The sequence below is a fragment of the Gasterosteus aculeatus genome, chromosome X (assembly GCF_964276395.1).
Source record: "Gasterosteus aculeatus chromosome X, fGasAcu3.hap1.1, whole genome shotgun sequence".
Taxonomy (NCBI): Eukaryota; Metazoa; Chordata; class Actinopteri; order Perciformes; family Gasterosteidae; genus Gasterosteus; species Gasterosteus aculeatus.
Genome location: NC_135698.1, coordinates 20,339,430 through 20,353,747, shown reverse-complemented (window position 1 = coordinate 20,353,747; position 14,318 = coordinate 20,339,430). Strand labels below are relative to the sequence as shown.

The window sequence follows — 14,318 nt, the reverse complement described above, 5'->3', positions numbered from 1 at the left end:
GTGGGGGGGGGTGAACGTGTCATAAATAGTGAGCGGATGTAACAGTGGGTGCACGTGTAGCAAATGCGATGAGGCCAGTGCACTTTGCAACACTCGCGCTGCAGAAAGCCTCCGCGGATCCCACGACCTGCTGCTGCTGACAAGCCGGGGGGAAAAGCAGAGGGGGTGGTGGTGGTGGAGGGGTAGGGAGGGTGGGGGGTGGGGGAAAGGGGGGGCTGGGGGGTAGCCGCTCCGGAGAGGCAGAGGGTACTTACCTTGGAGACAGCCGGGGGGGGGGTGGTGGGGTGGTGGGGGGGGGGGGTCTTCGCGGAGGAAATCATGCAGTTTGCAATCTGGCTGGTCGGACTAATGTGTCATATGTCAGCGCTCGTGCGGGACACTTTGCAGCACCCATTGCATCCGAAACAAGGTAACGTGTGTTGGTTGGTTCGGTGGGACGCGGTGGAGTTTGGGGGCTTTGGAGGTGTTTTAGGAGTAATCTGTGGTGGCTGAGAATGATGCACGGTGCACAAGCTGCGTTGGCGCTGATGCCCCCACTTCTCTGTCTCTCTGCTGGTTTTGCAGAAAGCTTCATCAAGCAGCTGTCATCGTATGAAATCATCACCCCGGTCCGCGTGAATGACTTCGGGGAGTCGTTCCCCCACAAGTTGCACTACAGGAGGAGACGCAGAAGTTTGAATGAGGACCTGTCGGGTCTACGGGTTCACTACCGGATCGACGCGTTCGGGGACCGCTTTCACCTCAATCTGACCGCGGAGTCCGGCTTCATCGCCCCGTCTTACACGGTCACCCATTTGGGAGCGGAACGCAGCGGCGGCGCGGCCGCGGACCCGCACCTCGGTGACCACCGGAGCGATATGCGCCACTGCTTCTTCCGCGGACAAGTCAACGGCGAGGGCGCGTACCCGGCCGTCTTCAGCCTGTGCACTGGCCTCGTGAGTATGAGCCCCCCACTCCCCCCCCCCGAACCCCGCAGCAAAAAGTGAAGTGCGTGTGTAACTGGAGCAAGTGTGATAGAACACATGTCACCGACGAGTAGGTGGCTCAGCTGTGCGTGATGCTGCTGAAGGGAAACAGTGCCGTGTGTGTGTTGTGTGTGCGTGCGTGTGTGTGTGTGTGCGTGCAGCAGGGTCGAGCACTGGTCCCGATGGTTTTCCACTCTACCGAGGCGCCCTTGAGCATGACACACGTGAATGACCCTGCTGTGTCGCTTGCTCTGAGATATGGGGCGCTATAATTTAAACAGGATTTTGCTCCAAATAGAGGTTTGGTGTTGCTTTTACTTCCTCAACCACCTATTTGCTTCTGCAAGAAACATAATAAAACTATTGGTAATTGATTGTCGAAATTCGGAAACGCAAAACATGGGCTTTGCAAATGTGCTGACTAAGCGCTTTTCTCATTTTTAAAGTTTAAGTTTAAAAGCCTTTTGTATTACAGCCTGTTGGTCGGATATTGTGTGAGCTAATTGAACATGTCGCATGTTTTCTGGAACTTGTAGTTGGAATTTTGACATAGTTTTGTTTCACTTGTCGGAGCTACAGGAGTCATTGATTTACGGGTAGAATCAAATCAAACCCCACACACGTGGGTCGCATCTTTTCGATCTCACGGGGCTGTAATAGAGTTGTTTTGTCGTAATGACTTTACAGCCCCATTATCCCATTTGGAGTCGTTGAGTTGGTGTCGAAGGGGATGCCTTCGTGGGTCACGTAAGGTTACCGGTCCAGGGGCAGGGGGTTGACCTCAGCCGGATCCTGCCGTGGACTCTGCGTGGTTAGGGGGGGTTTGGCTGGACTGGCAACACCGATCTTGTAGTCACCCTCCCTGTCACAACCCCTATCAGTGACATAATCCTTATTTTAGATAGTTGCCCCGTGCACAGTACCAGGATAGCCCGTTGATCTAAGTCATACTCAATGCAGCGATTGTACTCCTGTTAACACTTGGCAGAATAAAAGTGTTGCAGTGGGGTTAACCCCCTCGTACAACGGAGACCGCACAACCAGATAAAGTGTTTTTTCATGTTTGTAGAACAATTCAAGGCACGAGGATGGCTGGAACAGTCAGGGTAATAATACTTTAATTGCCCCTCTGCCCAACTTTGATGTATGACTCGCTTATCCAAACATGTTTGCATCCTTTTTCAAGCAAATCTTTGTTGCTTATCCGCTTCATCACTCATTGAGAACGACAGGACAATGGAGACAGCACCCGAGGCTATAGGGTCATAAATGTGTCCGTATCTGATCGCTGGGGCTTGATGGCCGTGTACATTTGTTTGGGATGAGGTCATTAAGGAATAAGTATGCCCTAAAAACAAAGGGGGCATTCTAGAAAAAGCAGGTTCCCCTTTTGTCCAGAGTTGCTCAAAGCGGTCCCCGGGGGGGGGGGGTCTCAGAGGGAGGCCTGGTTGAGGGGGCTTTTGGCCTTTTCAAAGTAAGCTGTGATGGGCAGAAACGGGGAGAAATGCTGTGAGGAGGAGAGAACTTGCCAACGAAGATCGCGAAGAACTTAAGGGCCGCTCACACCGTGGGAAATGCCCCCGAAGGAACTCACCCTCGCAGTTCACTCCCGTATTAGAGGTTTGTGTTGAGTCAGCCCGTCCGGAGTAAATGCTACTGTTCGTCCATTTTGGTTGAGTCAGCACCCGCGGCGTCTGAAAGGGTCTCTGTGGGATCTGTTACCAACAGATGTGTGCCAACATCATTTCGTCCGTGCCGCGGCGGTGACCTCACTTCAAATAGGAGTCAGCTCAGTGGTAAGGTCCAGTTCAGCACCCGCTACTGAACAGCAACCATTGTTTCTGTCCAGACCTTTGGCCAGATTTGTTGCTGAGCTAATGCTGGGAAACCCGCAAACTCTGCGGCCTTTATTGACCAAACAGAGCATTTGTCTGTTCAGCCTCCCATTAACACCACAGGAGAACTTTAGAGGGGCTGCTGATTGTCTAATTAATGTTAAGCCCACTGAGGGATAACCCTAACCCTAACCCTAACCCGAGATACAGGTAAACATCTTGTTACATTCAGAATACTGCAAATGCTACTTTGTACCATTGATATGCAACATTCCATGTTATTCAATGACAAAGTACTTACCTTTTGCCGCCATTCCCATTAACGCACGGCCGAGCTGGATTCCGTCGATGCGTAGTTTGATTCATGCGTCGCAGAAGCAGCTTATCGACGCGGCTCAGAACTGAAGGAATAATAATATCGCAGGGAAGTCGGACTGTTTAAGAAACATCGAGGCAACGGGTGAGGTTGTTTCCATCCCGTGTCTTGTTTTCACAAGCTCAGCACACTGCAGCACCGAGCACAGGTCACACTCAGGCCCCGTAGCGCCTTCGAGGAAGCGCATAGGTGCCAGCTAATCCGTCAGCCTTTGAAAGGTACACACACGGTTGGTACATGTTTTCCATATCCGATGTGTTTTTCCATTGTGAGACGTCCATCACTCACAGGGACGGTTATGGAATGGCGCTGCCTTAAAGATAACATTCCAGTCTCCAATATCCTGTTTAAGTGTGCGCATGAAATTACCATACTAACACCATTGTGTCTCATGGTGGAGTGAGCTAAGAAGCTTTGCGAGGGACTGAGCTGCCAAATCAATATTAGCATTCCTCTGTCAGCAGCTCTGTCCGTGTGCGATGATGTCACTCAGTATCAGGTACTGATTTTCACAGTGAGGACAAGCATTCTTAATAGCCCGAGCATAAAGGTGTCAATTGATTTGCTGAACCATGATGGCTTTACTTTTGCGTTGATGAACTTCTGAAAGGTTGCTCTCATAGTTTCTGACCTTTTGTGAGTCAAGCGCACCTTTTGAAAATACGAGCATGGAAATTATACACAGCGGAACAGCAATAAAACCACAACCTCTGAATGAAACGAGGCCCTGATCTGTAAGTGAAACCTACACACGATATTTCATCCCAAAGCCGTCAATGACATCCCTTTTTTTTCTGCTCTAGATTGGAACATTTACAACTCAACACGGTGAATACTTCTTGGAGCCTCTTTTAAACGCTGCAGGGGAGGAATATGACGAAGAGCACAACAAACCTCATCTGGTCTATCGGCACGAGAGGAAGAGGAACGTCTCGCATCCCGACAACCACACGGAGCCCTGTGCTGCCCCAGGTAACAGACGACAGACCACTGGCAAACCACACCGCCGCTAAACGCTGTCTGACTTTCACCCGCAGACACTTACTTCACCTGGTGATGACCTGCGTTCACTTTAATGAGCCGGAGGAATAAACACGCCCAGTCACGATCTTTGGCTCGCCAATTACCCAGGAGGTTCCAGCTTTGATTAAGGAGGGTTATTAAAAATGCGCTCCAGCATTGTGTTTCCACTCAAGTTCTGCTGGAGCAGCTCTGAGGGAAGAAATCATCACATTTCAGCTTGCATTTGCTATGAGTTTCTCCTGCTTGCTGCCCGGGTTTGGCGCTCACCACGACGGAAGGCCTTTCGAGTTGCCTTCGCGGGAAACTCCATGGGCGGCCTTTGTGGTGCGATGCAATAAATCTTGTTATGTGCAGCCCACTTGATTTGCTTGTTGTCTGAACCCAGCCATTGTCGCCTGGCGGTGGCTTATTGTGTGTGGCGGTGGGTTAAAGAACTCGATGGGCGAGGTCAATAGCAGCTTAATATGCTTCGGCCCTTTCACTCTCCCAGTCTGTGTGTGGTAAACAGAGGCTGAGAAACCCAGAGGGTCTCTCGAGCCCTCTGGGCCCTTTTTTAAATACACTCTCCCTTTAGAACCCAGAGTGGAGGCGCGGTGAATGACCCCGACTGAATGTCTTAAAAAGAAATCCACATTCGTCATCCAGGGAGTTAATGTCTCTGCCAGTTATCCGTTTCATATCTACTGAATCGTAAATGAGACGCATCCCGACTTTTCAATGCAGAACCTCAACCGTGAAGCGGGGATCTCGGAAGGGGTATTTTGTGTGCAGTTGGACATAGTGGAGAGGATGATGCATACATGGAGCAGACACCTGTGGAGCCAGATCAAAGGGCTGCAGGTAAACAAAAAGCAGCAGGATTAAAAGATCCAGTTGGGCCCGGGGTAGTACTGTGAGGTGTCCCAGGCTCCGGCTCCTCAGCTTTATCAGATAGGCCCCTCTCCAGATGCGGTGATAAATGTGCTCTTTGAAGGCCGTGCTAAGCCAATACTAACAGGCCTGTCCTGTCCTTTTATGAGAAGGAGTGCAGTACACGCTGCTACTAGCCGGCGGGATGTAAACACTGGCTTGGCACGTGTTGCTCTGCTTGCAAAACACTCGTAGTGGACGCTCCTGGTCTTTGATTTGGAACATTGCCTCTTGGCTTTGGACTTTAAATTGTGTTCATGTCAAATGAGTTTGAGGTCAAATGTAGCACACACTCAACTCTGGGGGCTCCGGTATCTTCTCGGTGGCTCTTCCTTTCTCTTGTCTCCAATCTGCATCATGTCTATACAGTTTTTTTCTGCTCCTTATTTTATGCGTCAGAATAAATCAGTGTCCAAGTATGGGCCTCCTACCCAGCGGCCAATTGCTGAGAGAGAAAGAAGACTTCAGAAGCTACGAACAAACAAGTGGAGGTGTTTAACTGCCTTTGAAACAGGATTTTGTACCTTTCTGTAGATTACAGGAAATGTTTTTTTACGAATGATTGGTTTAAGGTGAAGGTGTCAACTCAGGGGTCAAAAAAGGAAGATGCGTTTTTATTTCAGTATAGTGCATTTCTGTCTTCAGTATAACCACGCAAAGCAATTACAGCAAGTTAAGAAAGCCTCTATCTCATCACGTAGATGACAGACTGCAGGGCTTGTGGTGTTACCGGGAGGGTGAATTCCTTTCCCAGTATCTCCTCTTTTTGAGGAGCTGTAAAAGCACTCTTTGTCAGGGTCAGTCATCTTATGGCCGCTCTCTTTTTCTCTTCCTCTCTCTCCTTCTCCACTTTATGTTCCCGTGAAGGGGACTCCAGCCTTAAATCAAAATTGGCACTTGAAGTTTGAGTGCTGAGGAGTTTGGCAGGGTTGAGGCTTTGAAGAGGTTTGACGCTTTATGGGCCTTGCATTTCTGAAGCATGCAAACACATGGATGTGCCGAATGTTAGACAATGCCTGCTAATCTGCCTTCCAGGCAGCGATTTCCCCTCCGTAAAGACATTGTTTCGTCTATTTAGCCGCTGTGTTGATTATTATTCCTCGTCCGTCTTTCTGGATGCGAACGAAAACACCTTGGTGAACAAGGCGATGACGAAACAAGCCGTGCATTATCAAGCATCCCGTTAGTAAACAGATTGTGGATCATGATTCCGCCTCAACGCGCTGCAGACAGCGGCAGGACAACGACCGGGACTTGTGTGTCTCTTGAGGCAACACGACTTTCCACAGTTTGTCCCTTCACACCTCGCGTTGAAAGGAGGAGAAGGCCGTGTTTCCACATGCATTTGAAAACTAGGAACTTTTTGTTTTGCTAACCCCCCGCCCCCATCCCCCGCGCTTGTCATCTCTGACACGTACAAATACTTGACTTTTCGGTACATGTGCCGTCACTGCCTGTGAAGTGTCGGAAGCAGAAGTGCAACGATAAGAGCTTTCAAAGTGTCACCGTAAAGGAAAATGTGGTTCTGTTATCCCAGCAGTCATCACTGCGACTTGCGTGCGCTCATTCATTCGTGTAATATAGGATTTAAGTGCAACGTCTCGAAGGAAACGTGAGAGCAAATCAAAGGACCTGGACAACATCAGCATGTAGTTTGAATCCAGCTGACGGACGTTTCTAGCAACTGTATCGGCCTCCCTTCCGTCCGTGTTAGCCAACCTGGGTGGCATCCCTGCTGTTTGGAATTGGTCTTGTACGAGATAGCTGTCGGGTGGGTGGGTATTCATGTTTTAAAGTCTACAGAGTGCCTTGTTGTGCCTGTTTCTGGCTTTTAAAAGCCCCCCGGGGAAGAAGCTCACTGGGCTCAAATCACAACACGCCTCCGACCTTTAGTGACACGTTCTACGGGGTATCTGTCTCCGAGCTCGCATGAGAGTCCCTGCGTCGTCCTTCGATATAGATAGCCACGGGGGATGAGGGTGGCCACAGATAGGGGCAGATTCTTCCCACGTCTCTTTCCCTTTGCTCTCCAAAACCCATTTGAAGACAAGCAAGAGAGCGAGGTATCTCTCTCTCTCTGTTGGCTGCGTGTCTAAAGTCGCGGGGTGTCATATTTTGTCTGAATTAGAGATAGTGAATTGAGTACAGACAGCTCGACGGCCGACGCTGCCAGCTCTAAACCCAAACACCAGTGTCCCAGTGTCCCGGTGTCCCGGTTCCTTAATGGCTGACTGGGGGCCAGCTGCGACAGCAGAGTGATTGGCTTTGATGCGGCGATACTTGGCACACACGGCATCCGTGCCCCCCTGACCCTCAACACAATCGTTGTATAGGATCCCCCCCCCCCCACCTCGGTGCCCACTGTGTATACATGGTAGTTCAAATGGCAGCATCAGGTTTTTGGTCAATGGGTTCATTTACATGGAAAATGCCCCCCCCCCTCCACCGCCTGCTGTTTGAACTAGCCGACTTGAATCGCTGCCCGCTCTCCCTTTGCGCTTTCATGTATGTGAATGGAGGCACTTGTTGATTGTGACCTCACTTCCCTCTTTGTTTGGAGTCACTCACTGGACGGGTGGATGTGACCTTGAGGGGTTTTTTTTTTTCCTCGTGGAGGTGCACGGTTACTGGACTTTGCTGCGCCTCGCTGGCAGCTATGTGTGCGTTGAGCTGCTGTTTGCTCGGCAGGGGTCAGGGGAGTGGTGCACGGCTGCCGAGCATCCAGACAAACCCTCGCCCCTTTAGGGTCCGGCTTTAGATGGGGCCGAGCATCTGAATGTCAAATGGCTCCAGAAGGCTTAGGCTTGCTTTGTGCCCCCCCCCCATGCCCTCTGGACACACTGCACTCCCCCCATTCCAGGATGTGACCGTTGCTTTCATGAATAAAAGAAAAGGTTTGCATGTGTGTCAGGGGTGCATTTTATCTGCTTTTGGACGAAGCGACCCACTGAGTACTGGGAGGACAGCAGCCCAGAGATATGGAGGAAGAAGCTTTCTTTCCTTGTGTGTTTCAGCGATAAATGTACGATTTTGCTGCAGAGCTTGGCAGAGGCCCCGGCCCTTTCCTCAACTCCCACTGCCTGCGTTTCTTCTTCCACACCTGTTCCTCTACAGTAGCTTTGTCACCCACTGCTTTTCTCTTGGCCTGCATGGAAACAAAAATCAGATTTTCTGTCTTTTGATGGTCCTTTGGAGTGGAAGTTGAAACAGTTTTGCAACGCTGAGTTGATAACGTTACTCCTAGTTGTCAAACGAGCTGAGAAATGAGTTTTGGCAGACGCTGATTGGGCATCTTGAGCTGACGTGTGTGTTATTTTTGAGTAATGTCCAAGTTTTGTCTTCAGGCATGATCCTTTGTCCCATTTCAAATGTCATTACATTGCACGATGATAATAGCATCATATTTTAAGATAACACAGACTCTGCACATGGCTGGACAACTCCAGACAGTCTCTACCATTAATAGGGGCCATGTGTCTGCCTGGCCAGAGGCCTCCAAACCCATTGAACCCAATGCGTTTTGTTGTCTCCGGAGTTCCTGTGACAGATTCCAGCTGAGGCTATTTTCTGCAGCTGTCCACTGTCTGGCCATTCTTAAAAGACGAGGCGGGGGGGGGGGGGGGGGGATTGGGATGGTGTGAGCAACTTGAGTGACAGTGACTGACTGCCCCGGTGGCATGGGGGACGTCCAGAGGTGAGAGGGGGCGACGGATGAGCGACAGCTTCCCACCGAGGTGGACGGGGGAGGAGCAGCGCTGGCCCGCCGCCCGTCTCTCGCTGTTTATCATCCGAGAAGCCAGAAGTCACTGAAAACCACAGACATGCCTTGTTTTTGTCAAAGCCAAACTTTTAGTTTCAGGGTATTGTGCATATGAAATGACACGGACTGCGTTGGAGAAACGCGGCGATTGGTCATAGATGGTTTACTCTTTTCTCTGAAACTCTATTCACAATCTTGGGACTTGATACTCGATCTGGAGGCTTGTTTTTGCAGCGATGTCAACTCCTTCTTCGGTAGCGTACACGTTCATGCCAAGTTCACTCGTCTGGCTGAGTAACCCTGTTCCCGGGAGTCAATGGGTGCAATGCTATCATTACTGACATGAGTGACGGCCAAACGTAAGAAAAGAAGTATTCCCTAAGTGCCCCTCTTTGTGTTCTCGTTAGACGCCAAAGTCAGGTGCTATGTTAATTGTTAGGTCTACGGTGCTGTGGTTAAGGTCTCGCCTTAACGTTACACGGTGAGCCACGAACTCATCCCAAAGCAGAATCAAGATCAAGGTACTCTGAAATCACATCTAGTGTCCTTTAAAAATAAATGATGATGTTACTTAGGAGGTAAACCTCCAGCCCTGTTTGTTTGTATGTTTGTACTGTGTTTGAAACGGCAGTTCTCAAAGCTGGAAGTTGGTAGACCCCCGATCTCTCTGTCATCCATCGGCCGTGATTCTCGCCTCAGTTTGAGCGTGCTAAATAGAAAGAGTCCAGGCCCCTGCCCATCATTGGGGTTCCTCATCCATAAGTAGTGTTTTGTCTCCTCAGAGGAGGCCTGCTACTCCAAACACATTCTTCAGCTCACAACCTTAAGCATGTCTCTGAACTGAAAATAACAACTGGACTCTGAGAGAAAACTGTTAGTGTGCAAAGCCCGCCGTCTCCCGGTGAGGTCAAAAGTCACGCCACTTCACTTTAAAAGCCTTCTTAGGCAACAACAATTAACTGCCTTCGCTTCTCTCTGTCTCGCCACGGAATTGCTCTTAATTGTGCTTCAGTCTACAGGAGTTTCAACATGTTTCGTCCCCCCCCGGCCCCCCCTTTGTGTCTGTCAGTAACCGTATTGTCTGACCTGGTATAGAACCAGCGTAGTGCCAATACTCAATGTAAGCTATACTGTACATTTAATTGGCACCCGGGGTAAAGGGCGCTTTAACTCCCAGCGGGCCGTCGTATAAGAATGTTAATTAGTTCGACAATGAAATGTGTGCTCCCCATTGTCGGGTTCTTGGCATTGATATTTTTGACAGGGAGCTGAAGGAGAGTCAAAGAGCAAGTCTTTGATCTGGATGGAGATCTCAATGGGATCCTTTAGGACAGGCTGGATTTAACCGAATGGGCTCAAACTCTAAGTGCAAATACAACCGTTAAAATGCTTCCGTACTCTATTGAATGTTTATGAATGGGAGTAAACAGGCAGGAATCTCCTAGTATGTTCAACTGTTCAGTCCACATGTGTGTGGTACCTGCGTACCAACGAAACATGTTATTAGATAGATAGAGCGATAAACATTGTCAATGATGTAATTTGCATGTGATTATCTGTGTGATTCAAAGCGTTTACAAAGTTTACAACTCAAGTAGAGCAGAAAAGTGAGCGTGGCGTTGTTCTTGTTCAGCTGAAAACTGCTTCGACTCATCTCAGATTTTTTTTCATTGTTGTCTGTTATTAAGAACGGCTGCAGCTCTGTTTAATGAGCTCCCGTTTGTGGGCCTTTTGCTGCGTAAAAAATAAATCGAACATCTCACGTTTTGATGTTCGGTAATCAAATACAAACATGTGGGTGGGGACTGGGGGCGCGATGCCCTGAGGGAGACGTGGTGTCTCTTTGTGTCCGGCAGGTCAGGGCAGTCCCCCCCTGTCTTCTCGTGGTGTAAGTAGCAGCTCACTACCCAGCGAGAGGATTTGAACCTAAGGCGATTTGGGAAAAGTTGCGTATGGCTAATCTGCACTGATTCAAAGGCTATTATAACAGGTTTGGCCCAGGAGAGATTTTTTTTTCCTGGAAAACACAAAGCTCCGTCCTGGCCCAGCGGCCCGGGCCGCGTGTGCTGACAGTCTTGGCGCCGACTTGGATGCTGGCGCTGACGTGGGCTCGGGCCTCACGGCAGCAAGAGCCCTGCGCCTTTGTGCCAGGGAGTCACGCTCCGCCTCGCGTGCCCGCTGGGGGCATCACTCGGAGGATCTGGGTGCGCTCAGTTGGACACAATGTCCCCCTGTGTTACCGCCTGGAAAGATCGAGTACACGGAACACAATAGAAGTCTTCACTTTGACCGGGTTTCCCAAAGTTGAGGAGGTGGTTTAGGATGACGGACTCAGAACTATGCTCGGTTCGTGAACACTGACATTCACAAAATGACTGAGAGTCATTGATTTTTACTAAATGTCATTTGATGTTTCATTCCTTTCTCAAAGTGGTTGATTATCATAAGTATGCACGTTTCCTTATAAGCAACAGAAAACCCTGCGGAGCGCCAGGACCGTCGACATAACAGTGTTGATTTGGGCCACGTACATATTTAATATGTAACATAAAAGTTTCCATATGTCCCATATATGATGGGAAAAAAATAAATCTGCCCAGCCATTTTGGACAAACATTGCAGCAATGCAGGATTTACTCTCCTTTACCTTTACCCATCACTTCGCTTAAATCCTTCGGCCCCTGCGTGGAGATAGCAGCTGCAAGTAGTCTTTTTTACACACATATGGCTTTGCTGCAAATCTGAACAGCGCAACAGCCTGTGTGCAAATGCCCGTTCCCGAGATGCCTGTTACGACACAAAATTGTTATTGAAATCCTTCCAGTGGGAGTACATTATCGATTGCGGTTGAAATATGTTCCAAATATGCTGACAGAAAGAAGAAAGAAAACACACATGGCTAATTTTTCCAGCATGGGACGATTCGCTGGTCAGCAAGAGAATATAAAGCTGCTATTTGCGCCAAACAAAATGACCCAATTTTATTGCTTTGTTATTGAGTCAATTTGGAGCTTCTCTCTATAGTTCCCTGGCTCTTCTCAATAAAAAATGCTTTTAACGCTTTGTGCGTCTCTTCCTCTGTCTCCCAACTTCACTCTGTCATGGTGCAGGAATCTATCGCTCATGGCCAGTTCAACACGTGCAGCTCAGCTGAGAGAAATGCCCGTTGTGTATCCACAGAATATTGCTGATGTCCCGTTTGTTTTCTCAGGTGAGGCCAGTGTTGTTCACTGCGACGCTTTGTAAGGGGATTATTTCATATTGGTTATTGCCAGATGATAATGTGTCACAGGTCAGAAAGGTGGGTCAGTCCCTACGTGAGTCGGTAGAGTTTAGTTTTTCCTTTTGGTGTGGCCTACACGCAGACAGAGGGCGTGCACGCTGCCCGACCCGGGATACCCGTGTTCTCAAAGCTCACCACTGACCTTGTGTCTCTCGCTGCAAACGCTTTCCAGAGCACTGGAATGATTTCATTTATGGTGAGTTTTTTTGGCCAAAGAAGTCCAGCCTGCTTCTGTTATGTCATCGGAATTCAGCTAAGCTAAACCCTCGGCTTTCAGCCATGTTCCACGCGATCTCCTGGAAGGCCTTCACAACATACAGCAGGGGGGCGTCCAGCGTTGGAAGCACCTCAGTCTCTCATAGTCCAATTCGCGCTTTTGATCATAACGTCGCGTCTCATTTTTCTCTCTCTTGAAACAGAGAGGTCCAAGAGGCCGGCTGCTCTGCAGAGCAGGTGGAGCATGGGAGAGGAGCTGGACGCTCTCCGATCCGTCGCAGCCGACGGACACATCCGCGACGACAACTCCACCGAAGCGCCGCGCCGACGCAAGCGCTTCCTCTCCTACCCTCGCTACGTGGAACTGATGGTGACAGCCGATGCCAAAATGGCGCGGCACCACGGACGCAACCTAGAGCACTACATCCTAACAATCATGTCAGTAGTAAGTAAAACAATGTTTCTAAAAAATATTTAGTTATTTTTAACATTTGGGATTATAGATGATTGGTGTGAGTTTGGGGATACGTCGTTGTTGTAGGTGGATGTCGATTAATTAAGCAGTAAGGTACGAGAGTTCGGGGGTGTTAGGCACAATGCTCTCAACCAATCACAACGCTGGATTTTATCCCCCTGTATTATCATGTGTATTATGGCACACTGCTGTGCCATCCTGACACAACAGTGTTTGTTTTTCTGTTTATTCATCGTGCACAAGACATTTTTCTTTCTATTGGAGTAGTTGCCCAAAATGTCTTCATGGCGTAACATGGCAAGACATATTTTCTTTTCAAATTTGGTGGAAAAAAGTGGAACGTGTCCATGTTGTTCTAGCCTTAGATGTTACTGTTTGACATGTTGACCGTGAACCCTGATGTGACCCTCGCACGCTGCCGCTTCAACTACAGCGTTAGAGAGTTAATTGGTAAAATCCAGACTCAGCACCTTGACCTCTTTATATACATATATATATATATATATATATGACTGGGAGAGCTGCCTGGTAATCAAGTCAGTAACGCTGGGCCCGAGTGTCTCTGCATATATTAGAATAGAAGTGTAAAGGCTGGATAGGTTATCAATTGCACTGAAATGTGTGTCTCGCTCTAGTATGACAGACCGACAGACCGGACAAAACACTCATTAACATACTACACGGTAATGATTGTCAGTGGCGTGTTAAGGTTGTAAGGGTACAGTCCGTGTTGAATGTGCTGGCCCAGTTTTTGGTGCAGGTCTGAAGTCAAAAAGTTCATTCAGCTACGCTCATGTCTGCAGACCAGTGGTGTGGACGCACTTTATTACATTACATTACGTGTCATTTAGCTGACGCTTTTATCCAAAGCGACTTACAGTAAGTGCATTCAACCTTAGGGTACAAACTCCGAAGAGCAAGAAACAAGAATAAGACAATTTACAATTTGCTATAGATGAGTGGCGTTATAAGTACAATTTAAGTGCTACAATTTGTTAGTCTTCTGTCTAAATCTCTCTAAGTCAACTTTCTCAACCACAGTTTGATCCAATGTGGTCGATTTAAGTGAGGTTTTAGTAGTCCTTATAATATAACTGCTGTTATACTTGATGGTATGGTAATGCCTGACATTACTTGTACCTCTACAGCTTGTTTTTAGATAATCGGCGGCGTGAGATACTGTAGTGATGGTCCAGTAGAGGCTGCAGACCCATGAAATGACACAGAACAACTTAACGGCTGGCGTTAAAGCTTCCAGAGGCAGACCCCCTTGGCCCACTCTGGACAGGCCTGCACTAAGACAGGCTAAATGTTTATGGTGGCTAACGAGTTTGTGCCAGGAGGCCTCAGGAGACTGCCGGCCGCCCGGGGCGGGGTGGCACGAGAAGAGCCAGCGAAGCTACAGAGGAAATGTTTTGCTGTCCTCACAGAGCGGCTCTGAGCTCCAGCTAAGGTTTCACATTTGTTGCCGGGTCC

At 48.9% G+C, this 14,318-nt stretch overlaps 1 protein-coding gene across 2 annotated transcripts in view; it reads left to right on the top strand.

Moving 5' to 3' along the window:
- Nucleotides 1-296: 296 nt before the first annotated feature.
- LOC120809340 (A disintegrin and metalloproteinase with thrombospondin motifs 20) overlaps nucleotides 297-14,318 on the top strand; it is a 61,001-nt gene continuing 46,979 nt past the window's right edge. Inside the window, exons 1-4 of one of the 2 annotated variants that reach the window (XM_040163059.2) lie at nucleotides 297-409; nucleotides 565-935; nucleotides 3,980-4,148; nucleotides 12,571-12,812. In XM_040163059.2, the coding sequence (XP_040018993.2) occupies nucleotides 319-409; nucleotides 565-935; nucleotides 3,980-4,148; nucleotides 12,571-12,812 (873 nt within the window). In that variant the 5' untranslated portion in view covers nucleotides 297-318. The remainder of the gene's footprint in view (nucleotides 410-564; nucleotides 936-3,979; nucleotides 4,149-12,570; nucleotides 12,813-14,318) is intronic. The other variant, XM_078083499.1, reaches the window with a different exon arrangement.